The 13,253-nt window shown below is 46.3% G+C and overlaps 2 protein-coding genes across 2 annotated transcripts; one reads left to right on the forward strand and one right to left on the reverse strand.

Annotated features, from left to right (window-relative positions):
• Positions 1–3,863: 3,863 nt before the first annotated feature.
• MRS44_012001 (uncharacterized protein) lies at positions 3,864–4,082 on the reverse strand (the record flags this gene model as incomplete). The annotated part of the gene is made up of 1 exon (XM_065619961.1): positions 3,864–4,082. The coding sequence occupies one exon, from the start codon at positions 4,080–4,082 to the stop codon at positions 3,864–3,866; it is 219 nt and encodes a 72-aa protein (XP_065476033.1).
• A 644-nt stretch (positions 4,083–4,726) lies between these two features.
• Positions 4,727–9,670, forward strand: MRS44_012002 (uncharacterized protein; the record flags this gene model as incomplete). Its single annotated transcript, XM_065619962.1, has 4 exons — positions 4,727–5,211; positions 5,277–6,497; positions 6,644–9,464; positions 9,518–9,670. 4 exons carry the CDS (start codon positions 4,727–4,729, stop codon positions 9,668–9,670), a joined length of 4,680 nt encoding a protein of 1,559 aa, XP_065476034.1.
• Positions 9,671–13,253: the final 3,583 nt, after the last annotated feature.

Here is a 13,253-nt window from a genome sequence, read left to right on the forward strand (position 1 = left end):
AGGGCAGACTTTGAGACCTTCTAGAGGCTGCTTTCTCAGCAGCTTCTTTAGGGCTGCCTTTTCTGCAAGCTTGATGGGCTAGATAGGCGAGACTATCTGCCATTAAGCTACACCCGGGCTACTTCTTCTAGCCGCAAGGATATACGCCTTGGCTTTAAGCTAACTAAGTCTATTACCCGCTACCTAAGGCAGCGGGATAGGCTAGGAAGCTTTAGAGCCTGTGCCTATTGCCTTGTGCCCTAGGAGCTTTGTAGCCGCTGGGAGGAAGATCCGCAGAATGGCGGCTGGCAGCTAATCTAAGGAGGCAGTTGCTAATTTCCTGGGCTTATTGCTGCCCTTTGGAGCTCTGCTGTATTATAGCAGCCATAACTAGCTAGCCAGCTATATAAGAGGCTTGGCTTTAAGGGGGAAATTAACCCCCCTAGCTATGCTCCTAAGCACCATCGGGTCTTATAGTCCTGGCTAGGGGAGAGGATCTCTTGGGCTAGCTATGATGCTATCTAGATCTGCCGTATCTATAAAGAGATAGTAGAGGCCTTAAATATGCCCTAGCATAGCTAAAGAGATGCTCTAGGATAGTTACTAGGTTATTATTTTAGGGAATATTATAATAATAGCACCCTTTATACCTTCTAAAATAGCCCTATCCTCTTAGCCCTATTAGCTATTTCCCCTAGTAGCCTATAATAAATAATATAGGAAAAATAATACTCGCTTCTTATCCTTATAACTACTCCTAGGACCCTAAAAAACCCCTAGACCTTAATAAAGGACCTTAGAAACTAGAGAGGGCTCTTAGGACGTTAAAACGCCGCTAGAACCCCATAAAGGACTTTAATACCTCTAGAAAGCTCTAAAAGGCATAAAAAGCCCCTAAACGCCACATAAGCCCCCTATAGCCCAAATAGCCCCTTATAGCCCAAATAGCCCCCTATAGCCTAAATAGCCCTTATAGCCTAAGTACCCGCCCCTTACCCTTATAACCGCCCCTAGTAGCTAAATAGCTCCCTATAGCGCAAATAGCCCCCTATAGCGCAGCCTAAATAGCCCCCTATAGCTGCTAAATAGCCCCCTAAATAGCCCAAATAGCCCCTATAGCCTAAGTACCCGCCCCTTACCCTTATAACCGCCCCTAGTAGCTAAATAGCCCCTCCCTATAGCGCAAATACCCGCCCCCTGCAGCCTTATAACCGCCCCTAGTAGCTAAATAGCTCCCTATAGCGCAAATAGCCCCCTGCAGCCTAAATAGCCCCCTATAGCCCAAATAGCCCCCTGAAAGTGAAATGCAGTTTCCTCTGAGCCTATTATAATAGAAGCTTGAGCCTTAAGTTATCTATTATATATAGGGGCATAGAAACTGGTTTGAACCATTGCGGTGCGCCCCAGTCGCTATGTGACTCCCCTGTTGCCCCCTTATAGCTATGAATAGCATATAGAGTTAATAGGCCTATCTAGCAGCTAGAAAAGAAGGTCCTTTAGCTAGCTATAGCTAGGCATCCCTAGTAGCTGTGCACCCGGAGGAGCCAGGTTCGTAGGGGCTGATTACAGCTATATTCCCCCCGGCCGCGAGGCATGGAGCCTGTAAGCATATATATAAGGGATATATAAAAGTAATCTAATAAGATAAGGTATAGTGGGGCTAGTTTAATCACATAGCCCAGGTGAATTAGAAGCTACTTTTTGCTATTATTTAGCTATAGGGTAGCTTAGACCTATAGGTTAGGCTATTAGCTTACTTATAAGCCTTTTTTAGCCCTATTGCCCCTAGCTGCCTTGGGCCTTTTTAGGCCGCCTTGGCTCCCACTTATATACCCACCGAGGCTATTATAGCTAGCCGCACGCCAGACCGGGCTCGCGGGCCACTTTTCCTTTTTGCGGGCTAGATATACTATGTAAAAACAAAAAAATCGACTCACGGCCTTAAGGCTTAAAAGGCTAGCTTTTAGAGCTATAAGCTAGCTTAATTCCTTACTTACTCTTATAGGGCTTAGTTGCTTTTTAAGCTATAATAGCTGCTCTTATATAAGGTAATTTTATCTCTTGCTTACTATAGGGTAGCTTTATTACTTAATTACTTTTATAAACCTTACTTTCTTTTTAAGCTATAATAGCTGCTTTTATATAGGGTAGCTTAATCTCTTACTAACTATAGGGTAACTTAGGCTTATAGCTTAGCTTTATTAAATAAATATATAATAAAATATAATATATAAATAATAAAAATAATAATAATAATAATAATAATAAGAATAATAATAATAAGAAAAATAAAAAAAATATAATAATATAAAAAGATAATAATATAAAAAGATAATAATATAAAAATATAAAAATAATATTAAGAAATATAATAATAATAATAAGAAAAATATAATAATATAAAAATATAATAATAATAATAAGAAAAATTATAATAAAATAGTAAAACTAATTAATGCGGCTAGCACTTATTAGAACCTGTCTTATGATTATAAGGTTTAATGCCACAAGGCCTATTCCCAGATAACTGCGCGGTTTTTTACTTAGGAAGCCTATATATGTTTACGGGGAGCGTACTGTACTCTTCCTAAGGCGAAGCAGCGCAAACTGCTTCTAGCCTGAATTAAACCCTAGGCTCTCAGGAAAAGGTTACTAAGCTTAACCGTTGAGCTATCAGGCCGCTCGTCAAGACCGGCTGTGGTTGCTATATGGATTCCGGGAAGTGATAGATAAAGGTAAGAGGGAATAGCCGCTGCAGGGTAGGCAGCTGCGGCAGGGTAGAAGCCGTTGCAAGGTAGGCAGCTGCGGCAGGGCAGAAGCCGCTGTAGGGTAGGCAGCTATGGCAGGGGAGTAGCTGCTATAGGGTAAGAAGCTATAATAAGAAAATAACTATTATAAGATAAGTAATTATAATAAGGTAATAAATAATATAAGATTAATAAATATAATAAAATAAATATTATTTTAAGCTAAGATAATATATATAAAGATAAAAACTTTTATTTTTTAAAAAAAATAAAGCTTTTTTAATATATAATTAATATAATAATTAATAATTTAAATAATATTATATTTATTTTTTTATTTATATAAATAAAAATAAATTATTTAAATTAATTATAATTAATAATTTTTATATTATTTTTTTTTAATCTTTATATAATTTATATTTATAAATATATTATAAAATAATAAATTTATTATTAATATAATAAATAATTATAATAATATAAAAATAATAAATTTTTTATTAAAATATTAAAATTATTATAAAATAAAAATTTATTTTTAAAAATTTAATATATATATAAAATAAATAAATAAAATTTAATAAATTAAATTAATTATTATAAAAATAATAAAAAAAAGTTAATTTAAAAAACTAACTATACATCAACGCGAGTTCGGGGGCGAACTTATGAAAATCACCATACTGGGGGAAAATGCGCTATTGAAGACAGGGGGGCGAACTCATGATAAATAGAGGGGGGTGAACTCTTGAAAACTATAAGAGAAAAAAATATAAAAAAGAGAGGGATCTAAAGATAACTTATATGCAATACTATATATATGATTATAAGGTATTATATCTTAAATTGCTTAAGCAGTAAGTGATTTAAGTTATGCTGGAGTTTTTGATGTGGTTGAAAGAGAGGGGAGAATCAGAGGGCAGCATGTAATATTATTGGGTGAATTACGTGGTCTGTGCGCAGCAGCACATCACAGAGGCAAGTCGCCCAGCTTGTCAGTAAAATACTAATAGTAGGAGAGAGAGACTACATAGCAGATAGCAGAAGCTATGCGCAGGCAAGAGGCAATTTAGTGATAAAGTCAAACGTGGCACGCGTGCAGCAGGAGGGTAACAGCAGCGTTGAATTTCGTTGTCAAGTAGTAGCTATAATGCCAGATCCAGCGCAGTTGCATCCAGTTTGCAGGGTGAAGAAGAAAGGCGACGTTGAAAGGCCGGGCCGCAGGGGGAAGCCGATGCTGATGTAGACGATGGCATAGAAGCCCGGAAAGCCGAGGCCGAAGCGCAGAGTGAGAGTGCCGTGGTCAAAGGTGGCGGCCACGGCGAGAGGGCCGATAGGTACAAGGGCAGGCATTTCGACAGACGACTTGAGCAGAAGTTAGCGCTAATTGCCGCATAGTAGACAAGAGGTTATTACCCGTTGCAAGAGAGTTGATGTTGGATCGAAAGGGGTGACTATGGAGACGGGTGAAATGGATTATGGTTGAGGTTGCTAGTATTAAGCCGGGCTGGTCGATGTGAGTATGACGATGAGGGAGGGAAGAAGAAGAAGGCAAGAGGTGAGAGATAAGAGAAGTTTTTATAGGCGACATGTGAACAAAGAGTCATGCGAACAAAAAATATGCCATCAAGAGAGATGCAATCAAGAGATACGCGATCAAGAGATATATAACCGAGCGATATGCGACCAAGGGGTAATATACTAGAAAGCATAAGGCAGAAATATAGTCAAGTTTACTATAAAGAAGCTTTATTAATATATAACTATATGCTATATTTAATAGGTGATTAGTAGGCTTAGTATAGGTAGTAAGCATGGTTCTATAGCAACCAGCAAAAGCAACTTCAAGTCGAGTTTCATAAACGCCACAAATATATAAACCCAAATAAAAAATAAGACCAGCTTCCATTTTATTCTTACCCCATAAAACATTATATCTACAGTTTATAACATATCAACACGGCAATCATTTACTTAGGAGCCAGCTATAAGACACCATGACGAACCAGCAAGGCAACTTAGGCAGCTCTATGCCCAGCATCCGGCCATTTATCTACTTGGACGAGTACCCGTTCGTCATCTGTAAGAGTTGCAGCATTGGCATCATCGCCAGCGAGGTTATGAACCATCTGAAGTCCAAGCATTCGCAGATTGATCGCAAGGACCGGAAGAGGATCAATGCAGCCATCATGACGATGGACGGTGTTGCCAAGGATCAGGCCGAGTTACGCTGTTGGGCTCTGCCGCCGCCCACGACCGGCCCGATTGTATATATCAAGCCGCCAAAGAACGACGGCTTAGGTTGCCAACATTGCCCATACGTCGTCCGAGATACAGTTCAGATAAGGAAGCATTATCGGGAGCAGCATGGTTTAACCAATGGCCCAAAGAGGACCGGCAGCACGCGGCGGGGTACTCGGCGAGAGCAGGATCCCGTGCCATGGAGGGTTGGGGTTCAGTGCCAACGGATTTGTCATTGGGGGTACGGCAACCGATGGTTCGAAGTTGGCCGGGTCGACGAGGGGGGCACGAAGACCATCATGACAGTCAAGGTCACGATGAGAACCCGGCCGCCGACATAGATCGAATGTACCACGAAGATACGCAGGCATTCACCACAGAGGCCAGAGAGGACATCCAGGGCATACACGACAAGTGGGAGGCCAACAGCTGGATAATGCGATGCGGTTGGGCCCACCATCTCGAAGGCATCAACCCCGACCATATGCTCGAGGTCATGCAGCCGATCCGACCCGACGAGCCCGTGCTGCAGAAGATGTGGGAGGTTTTCGAACGCGTGCTGGACAGTGCGTACGCCGCTGCGAGTCGTTGTCATCCCGGCACGGCCGAGTTGTTTGAGGTCCAGCGCAAGGAAGGTTCCATCACGACGAACGACCCGTTCCAGGGGCTGATGGAGCCAGACGCGTGGCAGCGTTACAAGGCGTGGTGGATGACGTTGATGATCATCTGGCGGCGGCTAGAGGGCCCGGGTTGGAGTGTTGCCGGCGACGAGGAGGAAGGCGACGAGGAGCAGCAGCAGCAGCAGCAGCAGCAGCAGCAGCAGCAGCAGCAGCAGCAGCAGCAGCGTGGTCCGTTCAGTGACGGAGAGAGCGACGGCGGCAGCAGTAACCACAGTCGCAGGTCCAGCGAGACGCCATCCGTCGAGCGAAAGAGGCCACCATACCGCATGACCATCCGGCAGGAGGAGCTGTGGAAGGAGTTCAGCCGAGCCGTGACGTACGCCACTAGGCACGGGGTTCAGCCCACGGGACAGTACAGCGATGCCCAGCTGCAGCGTGGCTGTCTCGATTTGGTTGTGCAGTTTCTCGATCATCCGTTCAAGACCGGCAACCACTACGAGAATATTATTATTAGTGCGTTGGCCGTCATGGGGATAGACCGAGAGGGTCGTGGCTGGGTGCCGGTGGGGAAGTACACGCCGATATACTCGGCCGTCATCAAGGTGGCCAGGTATCTGGTGCTGTACCAATCCATGCTGGAGCGGGAGGCGCAGGTGACACAGCTGCGGCAGTACATGACTGCCCGCCAGGCGAGGGAGGAGGCCGAGGGACTGTTCAGGATCGTGCGGCACAAGATGTTGCAGTTCATGATCCGGACTCCAGAGGGGGTAGCCGCTGACCCGACACCGATGAATTGGATCTTGAACACGCGCGCATACGGCATGCACATCCACTTCACGACTCCGGGCAGAGAGACGATCGACTGGAGGGGTGATCAGATCATCCACGGCAGCATCAAGTTCAGGATGTATGAGATATCGGACATGCTGCACAATTTGCTGTTGCACACGCGGCAGACATTGGCCCAGCTGGTCGTGGGCAAGGTGGGGTGCCAGAGGAAGATGCAGGGCAGGGCAAGGACGAGAGAGCTGAGGCAGGTGACGGCAGGTGAAGGGGGGAGCATGAGGTGATGGGAGGAGGAGGAGAGTATGATGTGATGGCTGAAGAGGAGGGTGAAGGTTTACCCCGGTCACTGCCGCGCATACCATGGTCGAGGATAGAGGACCGGCACGGCGAGACCATGCTAGATCATTCATTCTTGAGCAACGAGGATAACGCGGATTGGGTCAGGCGAGGGGAGGGTTGGGTCAAGGACCAGATCAAGGGTTCGCCGGCCGCCCGGGAGGCGTGGACGACCATGTCGGAAGCCGGCCAGAGCGTATACCGAGAAGCTGCAGTGCGCGAGTATGGACGGCTGGTCGAGCAGTTCCGGGGGCAGTTGCTGATGCTGATGCATATGCTCGGGGGCCAGCCGGCACGGTCAACCGAGCTCATGGGGATCCGGATGTGGAACACGGCCAACGGCGGCGTCAGGAACATATTCATCCACGAGGGGATGGTGTGCTTCGTGACCATGTACCACAAGGGCTACCGCAGGTCGGGCACCGTCAAGGTCATCCACCGGTACTTGCCACGCGAGGTCGGAGAGCTGCTGGTGTGGTATATGTGGCTGGTGCTGCCGTGGTGGCAGGCGGTGCAGGGCAGGGTGAAGCAGCAGCGCCGGCGGAGTGCGTTCTTGTGGGCCGACCAAGTGGTCAGTGAAGACGGGCGGAAGGATAAGAAGCGGGTGTGGAATGTGAAGAGGGTGAACCGAGAGCCCGGGGGGTTAACGGTGGAGGAGGAGGAGAGCGAGAACGAGATGATGATGGAGGAGGAGGCCGCATTCATGGACTGGTTCAGCGAGCGCAAGTGGGGGAACGACCGTGCCCGACGGGTGATACAGCGCTACAGCTCACAGTTCTCCGGCCAAGAGCTCAACATCAGTGGCTGGCGGCACATCGCGATCGGCATCAGCAACCGGTACTTCAACAAGGCGTTCAAGCCGGACGGGGACGAATGGTTTGACGACAACAACGATGAGGGCAGTGGCTTTGCCGACAGCATGTATGATATGCAGGCCGGGCACGGGTCACACATCGCCGGGTTGGCATACGCGAGGTTGTACGGGCAGGGAGATCTGGGGACGATGAAGCGGCGGGAGGGGTTCCGGATGATCAGCATGCAGTGGCACCGGTTCTTCGGCTTCGGGGCGGAGGACCGGACGGAGTTGGGCATCGGGGATAAGCGGGGCCGATACGCCATCGACGACGAGCGGGACGGCATGCGGCGGAGGCGCTTCGACCGGCTGCACCGGGCCGACATGCGGGGGCAGCTCAAGCAGATGATGGGACCGGGGGCCGAGTTCAGGGGGTTACAGGAGGCGGTGATCCACGCCGTCACCCGTGGTTACTGGCCCATCGTGCAGGTGACGCCGACGGGGGGTGGCAAGAGCTTGACGTTCATGCTCCCGGCGTACTGCACGCCGGATGGGGTGACGGTGGTGGTGTCGCCGCTGGTGTCGCTGCAGGATGACATGGTGTCGAGGTGTATGAGGTCGGGCATCGACGCGTACGTGTGGAAGAGCCGCGGTGTCGTCCAGCGAGCGGCGGCGTTGGTGTTTATCACGCCCGAGTCGGCCGTCACCAAGGGGTTCCGGACGTTTGTGGAGCGAATGCACGGGCAGCACAAGCTTGACCGGGTCGTCGTGGACGAGTGTCACACGGTGTTGCGGTGCAGCAAGAAGTTCCGGCCAAAGATAAAGCGACTAGGCCAGACGCTCCGTGACTTTGGCGTGCCCGTGATATGCTTGACGGCAACGTTGAAGCCGACGGACGAGAGTGCGTTGTTCAAAGCGATGGAGTTCACGCTGGATCGGGTGCACATATTCAGGGAGCGAACAACGCGGCGAAACATACGGTATAGCGTCGACGTCGTGGAGGGCAAGGAGCAGGAGACGAGGAGGAACTCGATGAATACCGGCCGCAGGAGGATGATAAAGAGCAGCGGCGGCGGTGGTGGTGGTAGTAGTGTTGTTGTCAGGGTTAACCGGGAGGGCGAGGAGGAAGGAGGGGATGGGGATGATGGTGAAGACGAAGAGGCAGTGGAGCGTGCGTGCGAGATTGTCCGGCAGTGGACAGAGGCACACGGCGAGGGCAAGGTGATTGTGTACGGGGGAACCATCCGGCGAGTGCAAATGGTTTCAGAGAGGCTGGGTTGCATAGCGTACTGGCGCGGAGCCGGTGACTCGGCAGAGAAGGCTCGGCGGTTGCAGGAGTGGATGAGCAGCAGCGGGGGTGAGGAGGGATGGATCACGGCGACGAATGCGTTGGGGTTGGGCATCGACGATGGCAAGGTGCGATTAGTCGTGCACGTGGGGATGCCGCGGACGCTGGAGAACTTTGTGCAGGAGAGTGGACGAGGAGGGCGAGACGGGCAGAGGAGCGAGTCAGTGGTGGTCATACGGCGGGCGTGGCTCGAGCAGGAGGCAGAGAAGAAGAGGTGGGAACAGCAGCGGCAGGGGAAGAAGGACGAGTGGGAGTGGGATAGGGATGCGGTCGAGTTCGTCGAGGGCAAGTGTTGTCGACGAGAAGTGCTTGATCGGGAGATGGATGGCAATATTGACAGGTTTGGGTGCGTGGATGAGGAGGAGATGTGTGATATATGCGAGGCGGAGCAGGTGGAAAGAGAGATCGCGGATCGTCGCGACATGATGGGGATCACGGACGTTGACGAGGGGTCAAGTGCAGAGGCAGAGGCAGAGGCAGCGCTGGATTATGAGAGGAGTCAGCGGTTGGTGCAGCAGCGAGAGGTGGAGAGGAGGTCAAAGGCAATGCGGGAGGCAGGGGAGGTCATCATGTTCGAGAACATGCTGGCAGATTGGAGTGGAAGCTGCAGTGTATGCAGGTGCGAGGGTGTAGAGGATGTGTATCATGAGATGGAGGCATGTAGATGGAAGGGGTCAGAGGAGTGGCGGAAGGTGAGGGCGAGCATAACGCGGGCAGAGGAGGCGATGATGGAGTTGAAGCGATTCGCGGATTACTCGGCGTGTTTCAACTGCGGGTTACCACAAGATATATGCGAGCAGTGGGAAGCGGCGGGTGATGATGAGAGGTTATTTAGGAGGGCAAGGGGCAAGACATGTCAGTATAAGGGGGTATTATTTGAGATCATGGCAGTGCAGTGGGTGCGGGATATAGACTGGTGGTTAAGGGAGGTAGGGCGGAAGATAGGTGAGGTGATTGATGAGGTAGATAGCGAGCAGATGGGTAGATTATTCGAGTGGTTGGGGGAGTTGATTGAATGGGGTGGAGGCATAGGCGGCGGGATTCAAGCAAGTAGGGTATGTCAAGTAGTAGTGAGTTTGGAGAGGCAGTGGCAAGAGAAGGAGGGATAAGAAGCTAAGAGGTAAATAAGGAAATATAAATAAGAGAGTTTTTTAAAAGAAATATATATAATTAGATAGTAAGGGCAATAAAAGAAAAAATAAAAAGGTTTTATATAAAAGGGGTTAAATAAATAAATTAATAAATATAATAAAGGAATAGTTATATAAAACATAAATAAAATAGAAAAATTAAATAAAAATAAAAATAAAAATAAAAATAAAAATAAAAATAAAAATAAAAATAAAAATAAAAATAAAAATAAAAGAATAATTATAAATATAAGTAGAGAGATAGATTTAAGAATAAAATTAGGGTAAGGGTTTAAAGAGAAGGATAGGGGGAGTAGTTTATGAATATAGTTAGGGGGGAGTGAGGTCCAGATACGGCCATAGAGAGCCGAGGCAAGGGATAGAGGTGAAATACCGAGTTTCGAGAGTGAGGTGGTTTTAAACGGAGGGGCGACGGCCGAGGGGTTGCGGTCGAGATGTCGAAAGTCCGAGCGTAGGCAATGGTTTCGGTCGGTGGTGGAGGGAGAAAGGAAGAATTGAGGTGAGAGTTTGAGAAGAGAGGGGAGGCGGATTTATAGACGAGATGCAACCAAAGAGGCATGCGACTAAGAGATATATGACGCATGCGATGTATGTGACCAAGGGATATTTGAGGAGGAGATGAGGTAAGAGAAAGAGAAAGAGATGAGGCAAGTGAGGCAATAATAAGCGGGGAGATAAACAAGGGGAAAGGAGGCGAGGAGGGGAAGTAAAGTAGAGGGAAGAGAAGAGGGTAAGGCGAGCAAGGTGCGAGGTAGGCGAAGAAGAGCATTGCGATGTTTATAGCGAGCGGGCGTTGAGGATTAGATGAAGACATAGGCATAGGTGAGGGATATATCATGGGCCGATGGAGAAGGTGAAGACGAAGAGAAGATAGCGAGGGCGAGGGTGGCGATATCGAGGCGAATTATGAGAGAAGCAGGAGGTTGATCCGGCAGATAGAGACGGGGCGAGCGTTGGATGTGATAAAGGAGGCGCAAGATGCGACGGATTTTGAGGCAGAGTTGGACGAGTGAAGTAGGTGTTGCAATGTATGTAAGGAGGGAGGATATGATGACGACGAGGATGTTGAGCAGGGAATAGATGCGTGTGCGAAGAAAAGGTCGGGGGTGTGGCAATTGTTCACGGAGAAAGGCAGTGAAGTTGGGGAAGGAATGATTAAGAAGGAGAGGTTTATGGGTTGAGCCGCGGTGCGATGAGGCGTAAGGGGTCGAGGTATAAAGGTGAGTTTTAGTGGGTTGTAGTCGCATTAGATTTGTGATATTGGTGTGATTGAGCGAGTAGGTAGGGTTAAGAGGGAAAATGAAGCAGCGTATAACGAATCGAGGCATGGGTTGAGAGATATAACGGGGTTGAGTGAAGGGAGTAGAGCAAAGAGAGAGATATGTATAGGCGTAGAAGAAAAACATATTGGCAGGTGAGGTGGAGGTTAATGGTTATATAAGATAGGGGTTGATCATAGGTGCAATAGGTTAGACGGAAAACACGGTGCGAGTTATAGAGGGTAAGCATTGTAATTTTGAGGATGGATGGATGTAATATAAGGAAGGCGTTAGCAGAGCAGTAGCGACACGATAATAGTGGATCGATTGTGTGTAGACGCATGGGTTGAGGGTTAGGCAGGGTTTAGAGCGGGGTTACATACAAGGTAATCAAGTAATCAAGGAGATATAAGGTAATCAAGTCATTATAAAGAGACGAGGTAATCAAGTCATCATACAGAGGCGAGGTAATCAAGTCATCATACAGAGACAAGGTAATCAAGTCATTAAGATAGTGCATGGTTAAGCATGTAATCAGGGAGAGGCGGTGTAATCAAGCAATATAATCAAGCAATGTAATCAAGCAATCAGATAGATGGAAGTAATCGGGGAAATATGGCAGGATAGGGTTAGCGGGTAATCAGGTAGATCGGGGGATAAGAAGTGGTGGAGTGGGTTATATAGGAAGACATATAAAGGAGGAATAGGGGTCAGAGATCAGGGTTAGGGGCAGGAGCAAGCGTTAAGGTTAGGGTTAGCGGTGTTTTTAAGGGTTAGGGTTAGGGTTAGAAGCGTCAGGGTCAGGGTTATGTTTTTAGGATTAAAGAAAAGAGTAGTTTTTAGAGGTAAGTAAGAAGTAGGTTAGGTTAGGATAGGGGTTAAGGGGATAGAGTAGTAAGGGGTTTAAGATAGATAATATAAAGTAAATAAATAGTAAGTAAAAAATTAGAGTATTAAGAGTTATAGGTTAGTAGGGGAGTAGGTATAAGGTTTAAATATTATTTTAAGTTAGGTTTAATATAATAAAGCAGGGGGAAAATAGTAGGGAGAGAATAGGGGAAGGTTTAGTTAGAGTAAGAAGTAAAATAAAAGGAGAGTATTAAAGTAGGGCGAGGAAGGAGCAAATAGTTTAGGTATAGGGATATATATATATATAGTAAAGGTTAGTAAAATAGAGTTTTAAGTAGTTTATATAGGGTTATAAGAGGGTTAGTAAAGAGAAGGGGGGTAGAAAAAGGAGAAGGGTTTTAGTTAATAAAGGATAAGGAAATAATAAAGGGTAAAAAGGTATAAAAAAAGAAAAAAAAAAAGAAAAATAAAAAGGGGAGTAAGAAAGGTTAAATAAGGTAAGAGGGAATATAAGAGGGTTAGAAATAGAGTTATTAAGAAAGGGTTAAGTAGTAAGTTAGGTATCCAGAAGGTAAGGGTAGTATTAAGGTAGATATAGTTAAGTATTAGGTTTAGTTAAGGGTTAGAGAGGTAAGTAAAGAATAGGAGTGTTAGAAGGATAGTAAGATAAGGGTTTATATTAAGGAGAAAAAGGTTAGTAAGTATAGGGTAGGAAAGCAGGTAGGGTAGGGTTTTTTTATAGCGAGTTATTAATAGTTAATTATTAATATAGGGTTAAGAGTAGGGAAGAAAAAAGAAAGTAAGAATAATTAAGGAGTAAAGTAAAAGATATAAATATAAGGAGTTTAAGATTAATATAGTTTATTTTATAATTTAAGAGTATAAGAAGAGGAGAGTAAAAAAGAAATATAGGTATTTATTATAATAAGTTTAATAAAGTTAGTAGATAGTTTAGGTAGGGTTAGGTATAGAAAAGCATAGAAGTAAAAGCATAAGAGGAGGGGGTAATATAAAGGTTAGTAAAAGGTAGAAAAGTATTATTTATAGAGTTAAAGTAAAAAGTAAATAGGCAAAGTAATATAATTAAGAGTTTTTTAGTATTTTATTTAAGATTATAAGATAAGAAAATAAAGTTAAAGTT

Source organism: Fusarium solani (genome assembly GCF_023522795.1).
Source record: "Fusarium solani strain SB1 chromosome Unknown bctg00000007, whole genome shotgun sequence".
Lineage (NCBI taxonomy): Eukaryota > Fungi > Ascomycota > Sordariomycetes > Hypocreales > Nectriaceae > Fusarium > Fusarium solani.